At 42.5% G+C, this 12,619-nt stretch overlaps 1 protein-coding gene across 1 annotated transcript; it reads left to right on the top strand.

Annotated features, from left to right (window-relative positions):
- The first annotated feature begins 3,554 nt into the window (after window positions 1–3,554).
- On the top strand, window positions 3,555–8,063 carry LOC136427564 (uncharacterized). The gene is made up of 3 exons (XM_066416526.1): window positions 3,555–3,938; window positions 4,435–4,515; window positions 4,919–8,063. The coding sequence occupies exons 1-3, from the start codon at window positions 3,766–3,768 to the stop codon at window positions 5,673–5,675; spliced, it is 1,011 nt and encodes a 336-aa protein (XP_066272623.1). The 5' UTR covers window positions 3,555–3,765; the 3' UTR covers window positions 5,676–8,063.
- The last annotated feature ends 4,556 nt before the right edge of the window (window positions 8,064–12,619 follow it).

Genomic DNA, 12,619 nt, shown 5'->3' with positions numbered 1-12,619 from the left:
TTGGGAAATGAGTACTGTTTTAATAGAGAAAGGCAGATTGGGGAAAGCAATTTTGAAGTTACGTCACTTAACTTAAGTGCTTTTGAAAAAGCTGGTCTTGGCCTACAACTTGTACTTATTTGTAAAATGTACAATAGGCTCATTATAAAAGCTATCAATGTAATTATGTACATGGCACGCAATAAAACATAAAATTTGAAAAAGCACCATTGAATCATCAGCACTATGGTAATTAAGTGAAATAGAAGTTCATAACAGCTAAGGTTCTATCTAAAATGACTACCAAATGTCAAAGAAATCAACAGCTACCTCATCCGTATTATTCTGGTTTCCGCATTTACAACATTTCTTCCTTATTTTCCTGGGTAATTTTGCTAAAATTCATGAAAATTCCCATAGTTTTGTGCCGAGCGGTGCCACTTTCCACGTCCGTATTGTCTGAATGAAGTCGATACTGAACAATGGAGCATTTGCTTCTGTAACAAAGGATCGCTGTTTTGCAAACAGCATCAAGAGCCTCTGTTTACATCGGGGATAGAAGTTTAGTGGCGAGTGTTTTGCAAGAATCATCTTACCGCGCATAGGAGCCGCTGCACGGTATTTTCCATTACAATGAACAGAAAAATTCGAATGCCGGGTTTGGAATCTATGAAGTCCTGTTCATAAGACAAAGGCCTTGTATATATGAAATGAATATTTAAAAATAACAAATATTAAATATTTATTTATTTATTAATGAAAAAATGATATTCATAAATATGATATTGATAGATTAATATAATATCAATATATATTTTGATATTCAATATCTAAAAAGAAAAAAAATCCATGCACGGACACGAACCCGGATCTTCTGGGTCCGAAGTGCTTCGCGTTGCCAGATGGGCTAAGCTGCGGTACGTAACCCGTCACCCTGTACGTAATGCTATAACCTCACTATATGATATCATTTATGCCGATTTTTGGTCGTTTTCTTGACGAAATCATTTTTTTTCTTCTGCAATCTTGTGGAATAGATGTAATATGGTCATTTTTCAGGATATCAAAGTCCGAAACCACAATGCAATGATATTTCCGAACAGTTGTAGCAGTTACATGCGGTCGCCCTCCTGTGTGTCATGCAAATGTAGCCTGCCTGCCTTTTCTTGCTCCCTTGCCATATAAGGCAACGGCTATACAAGGATTTGGGAACGTATTGCCATATAAGGTCTTCTGGTGTGCGACACAGTGTTGAACCAAACAGCATGCAAGCATGCATCGAGCATGCATCGAAGGTAAAAGCCAGGACATTGCGTTCCGGCGCGAAGGCGCCGAAACGCAAAAAATGGTTTTATGCGGCAAAAACTGGTGAAAAAACTAGCATTTTAAGCACTAAATGGAACTTAAGAATCTTAATAGAATGCCAAACGAAGTTTAGAAGGCTGTTCGAACTAGGATCCGTGGCCGCGGGGTGAATGGAACACGCTCGACGGTCAAACTCGTAGAACACAACTTCCAAATGAGTTGGTCATCCGCGGTTACCCGCGGTCATACTGTAAATACAGGCTAACTCCCAGGGTACATGTGCAGCTACCCATGCATATCTCTGCAACAATTTTAAACCCTTACCGGACTATGGACCTTACCGGACTATGGATCCCCCCGTTAATAGAACATTTTTAATGGAGACAAAACAAGTAATATTGAATCATTTGTACCGAGGGCGTTTTATTTTAAAAAAGTTAGCGTGTTTAGGCAGTCAGGAAGTACAGAAAAGTTCATATGACTCTACAGGAGTCACTTACGTTATAATATTAAAATTTTCATATAATAAAATAAAATATTGAAAACAAACTACACATCAATATATTGTTGATATTTTTGATGTAACAAAACTGCTATACATGAAAAAATGACGTAAGTCAGACGTTTTGTACTAGAAAGAATTTTGTTTTTCCCCCTTATAGTAATAGGATGTTCCAAAGAAATGATTTGCATAATCGGAACGTTTTATTTTCGTCTTGGGTGAACACAACCAAGTTGAACGACATTTTAAGGCAAAAAAATAGTCTTTAACCCAGCAATATACGGATAGCAAAAATTAAAAACACCAATTTACAATAAATAATTGTGTACACAGGAACATAGGACCAACTACGACACTATTTTTAGGATCCTTTTGGTATTTCTCTCCCTTCATGTCAGACAATGGTATCGACCGTTCCAAATATGGTTGTGGTTCGAATCGTCCGATCATCATCATTCCATCGTCCGACTCGACAAAATTTGAGAGTTGAAACAACTTTCAACTCCAAATGTTCCAACTCGAAAACCAAAATTTTCAACTCCAACATCGGCGAATTTTGGGCTTCATTTCTTCAAAGTTGAGTCGGGTCAGAGGCACTGCTGTCCATTATTTCTCGTCAGGGAACATAAAGTCATTCAAGGTGAGTGTAACTTATAAAGCTCGATGTTTCATTTTCCCGCCATTTGTTATGACAGAACCTCCTTGGACAGAGTCAGAGAACTGATCGAAATGTTGAGATCGAGCTTGCGTCGGATGAATTTTCTTCATTATAGTATTCAAAGTTTCAGATTTCTTAACCTGCTAATTTTTATGTCAGGGTCTTGAGTAATTTCTGAAGATCTAGCAAGTACAAATTATGTCCTTGGATCGTAGAACAGAGACATTTTGGTAAAAGAACTGGGTTCGATATTCGAATTTTCGAGGGTTCGAATATATTGTATGCAAGTGTCTTTTTTTGTGGTTTACCATCCATTCAATAATCCATTGGTCTTGCTATGAAGAGTAAAAGACTGTCTCACTTTTTAACCATTTTCCGAGATAATTACCAGGCAGTATATGTTTATACAGAGTGATTACAATGTTATTTGATAAGATCATGCGGTATTATTCCCAAGATTATCCTGTCACTAGTGCAAGAAAATTCTTATGGACAGGAAAATTGACATTGTCAATAACTTCCTGAGAAATCTTTCTGACCGGAACATCTTGGCAATTGCTTGTAAGTTTTTTTTGGGCTCAAAATACTGGGTGCATGTTCAATTTTGTGTACCAGGGTGCAAAATACTTTTTTGAGCCAGGTTGCCCATGTTGCAACCTAGGGCAAATGCTAGGTTGCACATCCACATTTCAGGTTGCTCCAGCAACATTCACCGATTTCTTCAAATTAAGCTTGTATGTATCGTACAATATTTAGTCTACTAATATTTCAAAATATAAATTAGATAGTATTTTGTTCCCATTGACCTAACAACATCTTGTTTAGCAGAGGGCAGTGTGTTTTCGTCTTTTTCAGCTCAAATTCCACGATCTATGAAGGGTTTTGGATGGTTTGAAACGAAAAAGGGTTGATTTCTTTATTTCAATTGAAGATTTACCGAATTTTATGAGAGTGACACTGTGTTTTTGTGAGTTTCCAGGGCTCCGATTGAGATCTTTGGCTCAAAATATAAGGTTGCACACTGCGCTACCTGGGTTTGGAATTAACTTGCACCAACCGAAATCTTGTTGCACTGTGCAACGTGCAACCAGGTATTTCGCACCCTGTGTGCCCAATTTTTATTATCATTTAGGGGATTAGGTACAGGTGGCTGTAATGAGGTATAAATTTTCACTCCTTTACTAGTAGGTAATTTTTGTTTACCAGGCTGAGGACCATTCAGAGGAAACGTATTCCAATTTGACAAAACTTTTCAATATGGAAATGTGTGCACAATTTTAATGTCAAGCCTTCATTCCATAGCTGACCTGTGGCAAGCAGGATGGGGGTTGACTTGGCCACATACAGGGCGCTGATAGGCTGCTTCAGCAACCCTGGATATGACTCACTGCACTGTTGGGCAGAGGCGTCATGTTTGCTAGTGTGGCTGGTGATGTCACAACTAATGCTGAAGCTAGCAGGGGATGTGGAGGAGAATCCTGGACCCAAGGAAAGGTGAAAATCAGAAATCAGCTTTTTCCTGTTATCAGAAATTAGAGCTCTTTATCCTGTTAGAGTACTTTGCAATATATTGGTTCATATGTTACAAGATGAATTTTGAACATTATCGTTAAGATGAATCTTTTAACATTATCGTTATCAAATATGTTCAGTGATTTGCAATTTGTTGGGATCAGTACCTCTTGGATATTGGAACCGATTGTCTCTGTCATGTTGAAAGTGAAGATAAGACTGCCTGTTCAAAAATACGTTTTTTTAAAATCCCCTGGGTGGTCTTTTGGGTCAATTTTGACTACTGTATCCATGTTAAACATCAATTTAACTTATGTACAATGTTCATTTTAGTAGGTGTGAATTGCTTTTGGATGGCAGAAGTCCTCCACAAGATCCAGGACTTTGAGTTTGTAGATTCTCAATTATCACGCTTCTTAATAAGTGTACACTCGTGCATTGCAACCAATGTTATTACCATCTAATTTTTCCATTCTAGGAAGGCATCAAAGGGAAACGAAGGCCAGCAAAGGCAGTGGTCCCCAGATGTGCAGGAGACAGGAGCAAATGCTGGTGGAGGGTTTGTGTTTTCCCCTTTGACTCGGACTGACCAGTTCACATTATCAGGTCAGTTGGGCATTCCTGTTGCAGCATTGCATGAGTCCCCCTTGTCCCCTGGACAAAATAACATTCCCCTAGAGTGTCCATTCAATGTGAAGTGTAGGGGGATTTGGGAATTGTTTTTTCAAAGCAATCTCATATGCAGTGTTTGGAATTGAGGAATACCATCTTGCGCTCAGGTCATTGTTAGTTGCACACATGCAGATACTACCTCATGCTTTTTGCAGGCTTTTCCTTCCTACAGGACTGTCCATGACTGATTACATAGTAACCAGTCAAATGCATTTTGATGGTACATGGGCAACTGATATTGAAATCTACTGCATGGCTTCAATGCTTAGAAGACCTATCTTTGTCTATAGTTACTGTGGTACAAGGGAGGGGTGGAAATGGATGAAATTTTCTCCAACAGGAACCGTAAGAGAGGACACTTACTTGTCAAATGGTGGGTATAGCTCTGGTATCTATCTTCGGAATACAGATAGAAATCACTATGACATTGTCATAGATGTAATGAGCTTAGAGCAGTCGAGGAATATGTCAAGGTTTCAACACTGTCGCCACATGCAAAAAATAAAAGCAGAACAAGCTGAGCAATTCCTTGCAGCAGACCGCTTGCGGAAGGCCAATCGTTATGCCCATGATGAGGAGTACAAGAAGTGTAAAAAGCTCCAAGCAAATATTAGATATCAGAGTGATGAGGTCCACAGAAAGAAAAAAAATAGCCAAAAACAGACCAGGTACCAAACTGATGAGAGCCACAAGAAGCAGAAAGTTGCACATGAAAAGACAAGGTACCACACTAATGAGAATCACAGGATGGAAAAACTTGAACAACAACAGACCAGGTACCACACTGATGAGAACTGCAAGAAAGGAAAGCTTGAGCAACTACAGACCAGGTACCACACAGATGAAAGCCACAGGATGGAGAAAGTCGCACAAGAAAAGACAAGTTACCACACTGATGAGAGCCACAAGAAAGAGAAACTTGAACAACAACAGACCAGGTACCACACTGATGAGGACCACAGGATGGAGAAACTTGAACAAGATAGGAAAAGGTATCAAAGTGATCTAGAACTAAGAGCAAAAAAAATTGGAACAGGTTCAGAATAATAGAAGGCTGGAACATGATTCCATAATTGTGGAGCAAGCTGTTAAAAAGTTCCAGAAAGAATGCAGGGAAGGACTAAAACATGTTTGTACTGTGTGCCATAAGATATTCTTCCGTTCGCAAGTTGTGGTGTGTGATCGATCTAAGTTTCATTCTTCAGTGCATGGCTGTCTGACAGGTGAGTATGTTCATAAATGTAACAGAGAGTGCACCAGACAGCCTTGTCCTAAAGTTAAGTCACATGGTAAGGAATGGATTTGCTACACCTGCAAAGGTTACTTGTTGAAAAAGAAAATTCCAGCCCAGGCGCAAACTAACAAGATGAGTCTTCCAGAAATTCCACCCCAGTTGAAATGTCTCAATACACTTGAGTCACAGTTAGTAGCTGTGAGAATACCATTCATGAAGGTAACAGCTCTTCCGAAAGGTGGTCAGAAAGGAGTTAATGGTCCTGTAGTGTGTGTTCCAGCAGATGTAAGTAAAACACATGCGGTTCTACCCAGAATGCCTTCAGAGGCGCAGTTTGTCAAAGTGAAGCTAAAGAAGAAGTAAGCATACAGAGGGCATTACATGTACAGACAAATAAGTCCATTGAAGGTTGACACTGCTCTGCAATATCTTGTAGACAATAACAAACATTACAATGGTGTTTCTGTTGACACTGACTGGGTTGTGCCGTGGACTGAGGAAGGGGGTTCATCCAACCGGCTATTACTGAAACTGAACATGGTCACGATGACACACGAAATCATACAGACGGCGAGCAGCAGGAAGGGAGTGACATGGTCGAGGCAGCCGTAGATGGCATGGAAGACGAGGAGATGGACAACATTCTTGGACAGATCAATGTTGAAAAAGTGACGGAAGAGGCAGCTCTGAATGAAGACGACGATGACGACCAGCTAAGGGGTCTTCCACATGATACATGCCTGCAACCAGTAAACATAGGACAGGACTTCCTTGATCACTATGGTGAACACGTACTTTGTGTGGCCCCGGGAGAAGGTAATAGGCCAGTTTTTGTCTTCAAGGAAGTCGGAGGAGAGGCGATGTCTTTCCCGGTCCAGTTTCCAACGGGAGAGTATTCTTTCAACGATGACCGCGAGACACGTATAACTGCCAGTCAATACTTCAAGGCACGCCTTATGGGTGCCGACTAACGGTTTGCGAGCGATGCCAGCTACATATTCTATGCACAATATGTAATAGAAACGCACTTCATACATCAAATATTTCCATTTCGTTGCGAAAAAGTTCACCAATCACAAGTGACGGGCGTAGAATAGGGGCCCAAATGTTGTCCGACAGAGAGGACGTACAGGCCATTCTAAAGTCAGATGAAGGCTATCGCTTCCTTCAGCCAGTCAGGGGTACTCCACAATTCTGGGAAAAGACGCTCAATGAATTGTACGCAATGATCAGGCAGATTGGAATTCCCACGTGGTTCGTGACTTTTTCTGCAGCGGACTTGCGGTGGCCAAAAGTCTTGGAAGCAATTCGACAAGATCGTGGTACCGTACCAGTGAGCGAGTTGACGTGGGAAGAGCGTTGTGACATTTTGAAGAGTAATCCAGTCACTGCTGCTCGCATGTTCGATCACAGAGTCAAGCTGCTTTTCAAACATCTCATTCAGTCTCAGTCGCAACCCATAGGGGAGGTTGTAGAGACTTTTACAAGAACTGGGTTCCAGGTTCGCGGCAGTCCACACATACATTGCTTGTTGTGGGTTAAAGATGCGCCGAAATTGAACGTAAATTCTGAAGAGGAGATATGTTCCTTTGTGGACAGGTATGTGTGCAGTCAGCTACCCGACTCAGAGGCAGGTAAAGAGCTATTTGACATAGTTAGTCAGGTTCAAACGCACCGGAAAGGTCATACCGCATCCTGCAAGAAAGGTGGCAAGGTCTGTAGGTTTGGATTCCCCAAACCTCCCGTGAAGCAGACATTTATGTGCGGCCCCGTGAAACTGCAGGATCTAACTGATGCAGAAATGGCATCCTTCAAAGGAAGAAAGAAGCAAGCCGAAGCAGTCCTTAAAAAATTCTGGGACGTGTTGGACAAGACCAAGGAGCCAAACAAGTGCTCCACGGACGCCATTCTGAAGGAGGCAGATCTCTCGGCGGCAGAGTTCTGTGACGCCTTCAACTTGATGGCAACCAGGAAGCAAGTAGTGCTCAGGCGCGAGCCAAAGGACATGTGGGTGAACAATTACAATCCGCATCTACTCCGGGCTTGGAATGGTAACATGGACATCCAATATGTTCTCGATGCCTACAGTTGTGTTAAGTACATTGTATCGTACATTAGCAAAGCAGAAAGGGAAATGGGAAAGCTACTTAAACAGGCCCAGAAAGAGGCTAGGGAAGGGAATCAGGATGTAGTTAATGAAATGAGAACGTCACCACAGGGAAGTGAGTGCGCAGGAGGCAGTGTATCGAGCCTGTAGCCTGAAGCTAAAGGATTGTTCAAGAGAAGTCATTTTCATACCGACAGATGAGAAAGCTAGTCGCCTGTCTAAACCCTTGGCAGCGATCCAGAACATTGCTAGTGCAGAAAACGGCGAGGAGGAAAGCATCTGGATGCCGAGCATTATGGACCGATACAAGGCGAGACCACTGGAAGAACCCTTCCAAACAATGTGTGCCACCAAGTTTGTCTTTGAGTATCGTGTGGTTTCCTTTTCGGGGAAGCAACAAGATGGTGAGCAGCCATCTCGAGGCACCAAGAAGTATGTCCTGAATGATAATTTAGGGTCTGTACAAAAGCGAACCAGATCGAACCCTGCTATCATTCGCTTTGCCAAGTTTAATAAGGAAAAGATCCAGAGCGATTCTACTTGACGTTGCTCAAGTTATACATGCCACACTACTCTGACATGCAATTAAAACCAGAACAGTTTGCAAAGTATGAAGACTTCTGCTTGAGTGGCTCCGTTTTATTGTCTGAAAGAACAGGTGTCTTAAATGTCAGGGATATTGTGGAGAATAACAGGTGTCAATTTGAGAAAAATCGTGAAGAACTTGAGGGGGCACGTAAAGAAGTAGAAAACAACAGCGGTGATCTAGATGATGCTTGGGCCCAGATCTTCCCTGTACAGGAACAGGAGAGATTTGAGTGTCAAGACGCGCAAGTAAAAGTCCAACTTTTTGATGATGAAGATATTGAGGATGACATCCCTGATCTTGCGATTGTGGACAGGACAGACAAGTCGAAAGAACAAGGCTTCACCCTAGAAAAATGCCAGTTGCAGATCGCTTCAAAAACTGCACTCCCTCTAATGCAGTCGCTCAATCCCATGCAACAAGATGTTTTCTATTTTGTACGGAAGTGGTATATGGAAACTGCAAAGGGGAAGCGACCGGAGCCCTTTCATATTTTTGTAACGGGCGGTGCTGGGACCGGAAAGAGCCATCTTATCAAGTGCATATGTTACGAAGCTACGAGAATACTTAAGCAGACACAAGAGAACCCTGACGATATCTCTGTCCTACTTACGGCGCCCACGGGAACGGCCGCTTTCAACATCGGTGGAAGCACTGTCCACCATGCGTTCCACTTGACATTTGGTTCAAAATATCAGCCCTTCTCGGAAAAAACACTGAATACAGTGCGTGCACAGTACCAAAGTCTAAAGATTGTGGTCATAGATGAAGTGTCGATGGTTGATAAAAAGGTAATGTCCTTCATGGACGGCAGATTGGGCCAACTGACACATGCGCACCCAGATGCAAAGTTTGGAAATGTTAGTATATTGACAGTTGGCGACATGTACCAACTACCTCCAGTCAAAGGTAAGAGCCTTTGCAGGGATAGAAAAACTGAGATTATTGACCTCTGGAATCCCAATTTTGAAGTTGTGCAACTAGAGGAGATCATGAGGCAGAAGGATGATGCTGCATTTGCCGAGCTTTTGAACAGGCTTAGGGTAAAAAGAAAGAAAGACAAACTTTCAGATGAAGATGACAATACTCTGTGTTCAAGGGTGCTCTCTCTTGACTTTGCATCAGATGATTACCCTAAAGATGCCCTTCACATGTTCGGCACCAATGATACTGTTGATCGGCATAATGACAACATGTTGATCCTCCGGTGTTCACCGATTAGACGATACGAGGCCTTTGATTTTTCCAAAGATCTGTGCTCAGGTTCGAGTTGAAGGGGTACGTGACGACCTACTAGATGTGCTCCGAGTCGTTGTTGGTGCTAGGGTCATGCTTTGCCGCAATGTCAATGTTGAAGATGGTTTAGTGAATGGTACGTTTGGAACTGTGACTGGAATGAAAGGTGGGAAAGATAATGCCAGTGAAGTTGCAACTGTTTATGTGCTATTTGATAACCCAAGGGTAGGTGCTGAGGAAAGGCAAAAGAGTGCTGTTCCCAAGGAGATACCTGCCAACTCAGTGCCAGTGCGTCAGATCGAGAGCACCTTGAAAAACAAACGCAATGTTACACGTCACCAAATCCCGTTGAAGCTAGCCTGGGCATGTACGACACACAAAGTGCAGGGCATGACTGTTCCTAAAGCGGTTGTCTCCTTGAAAAAGGCTTTCGCATCAGGTATGGCGTATATATGTGGTATTAAGTAGGGTTTGTTCAATAGGTGGGCTCTACATTACCGACTACAAGCAGGACTCCATCTACTGTGGTGAGAAAGTAGAGGAGGCTGTCAAAAGTATGAGGCACTTACAGTTTAGATGTGACCCGTTCATAAATATTGATGACAGATCTGAAAGCAATAGGGTCCTAAATATTGTCCACCACAATACTGAAGGCCTGGTAGGCCACTTTAAAAGTCTGAAATCCACCTGTCTGCTCAAAGCTGATATAATATGCTTGACTGAGACATGGCTATCTGGTGATGTGCAGTCTTCTCAGATGCAGCTCGAAAACTTTACTGTGTTTCGTCAAGACAGGAGACGTGTTTGTGAGGCAGACTCTATGACAACAAGTTCCCCTCATGGAGGGGTGGCAGTTTATGTCCGTGATGGGTACAGATGTTCTGAAATACCTATTCTAAGTGACATAAGCCTTGAATGTGTGGTTATGGGTATGTCTGCTGAGGGAGTGGAAATTCTCATTGTACCTATTTACAGGCCACCCAATGCGAAAAAAGATGTATTCATATGCAATTTAGAGAAATTGATGCAGCACCTGGCCACGGTGAAACAAAATACTACAATCTTTCTTAGGGACTTTAACGAGAACTTGATATCAGGGGAAGACAACAAAAAGATTCTGAATTTCTTTGTGACAAAGGATTTCGAACAGTTGGTGGAAGATCCTACAACCATGAAAGGAACCCTTATTGACCATGTTTACATTTCACCAGTGCCATCAAATGTAAGCTGTGGGGTCATACAGACATTTTACAGTTACCATGATGCTGTGTATTGTTCGCTGTATCAGTGATGCTGCAATAAATTGTGAAAAGGCGATGGAATAGAAAAAAATTCCTTACTTTGTTATCATAATGAGGATATGCACCAGCTCTGCCCTTGCCAACCGTATTAGGTGGGCAAGGGAGAGGAGGCATTACCCGCTCCGCCTACGGGGGTTCCTGGTGTTAAAAAAAAGGATAGTCGCCAGTCTGGCCTTGCATACTCTGATTGGTCAAACTCAACGTTGAACAAACAGGGTATGCGAGGGGGATTGTCCCACATCTGTACATACTTTTCATGCCTTCGTTGGTACAGAAACGAGACACGATGTGTTTCGATCAAGGCTTTTGTATAATGTGTTCAAATCGATCCATGTGCAGGCTTTGCGGCTAGCAGTTACACATTCAACTTGACAAGGGAGCCCAAGGCCTGGGTTCGGACACACTGTACCAGTCCTACTTTGTCTGCGTCACAGAGGACCTCATAGCATCCTTAACAACGGACAGTGTAAACACCTGCTCTTCACCAGGTGTGTGAACAGGTGGTGATACTCCGCAGTTTGGTTGCCATGGTAATACTAACAGTTTTAATGACTGCGGACGTTAACACAACTTTCTCACGAGAAAATCTGGTTGACCCTTTTTTTTAAGGGAAATTAAGGAGTCCTGCCTAAATGCGTCTTCCACTGAACCCAGCATACATACACGAGTCTGAGTACGTCACCGCCTGTGAGCCCGTCCGTGCTCTCCCTGTCCCTGCTACGCAGTTTCTACAAGTGTGAAAACAAGAGCTTCTAAAAAAAGCTGGACATACGACCTCATTGTGGTGGGGATGAATTCAAGTATAGTTTGTAAAAAGAACTAAATTGCACAAGTGCGGTGTTAAGTTTTATTCAGTTTTGTGAAGTTTGGTATGAAATAACTGTTTTGAAAGTCAGCTTCAACAACAGTTATACGATGTCAAAGTTGGCGCGGGCACTTTTAGCCCCCCGCACCCCCAGTCTGGATAGGGTTAACCATTGACTATTCTCTAACTTTGAATGTTACGGGTAGCTTTATGTTCAAACATTATATCTTTCACGCATGTGTCTGCACAAGTTCGACCATGAAGGGTTACACTAAAGAAAAGGCGACATTACCATTCAGTCTCCTGTATTAACACCTGGGTCTTACGTTTTCTTGCCATTGGCAGGTTGAAATTGTAAACGAAATGTATGCTAACCTGTTTGTAGCAATCTTCTCTATGTCAAGAGGTTGAGATGTTCGTCACTGGCAGGTGAAAATGGCCTGGATTGTTTTCGCCTGGATTGGTTCCGTTGTGATTCGGAGCAGACCTCACTTGAAGGGTGACCGGGTTGTGGCTCGATGGGGCTCAAGGTAGCTCTTTTACGTGATTGCTGTGAAGAAGGACAATCCAAACATTTGCCGGAGTCCTGACTATGATCTAGTACCCACTGACATTGTACGCGCGACACTCCGTCTGTTCACCACTGTGTTCTCAACTGCCCTGGAGGGTGTACGGTAGAAGGGAGTGGTCTGTCTAGACTAGTTAACGCTACAAGTGCCAAC

The sequence above is a fragment of the Branchiostoma lanceolatum genome, chromosome 2 (genome assembly GCF_035083965.1).
Source record: "Branchiostoma lanceolatum isolate klBraLanc5 chromosome 2, klBraLanc5.hap2, whole genome shotgun sequence".
NCBI lineage: Eukaryota > Metazoa > Chordata > Leptocardii > Amphioxiformes > Branchiostomatidae > Branchiostoma > Branchiostoma lanceolatum.
The sequence above is the reverse complement of the archived record's forward strand: the minus strand, read 5'-3'. Positions and strand labels throughout refer to the sequence as shown.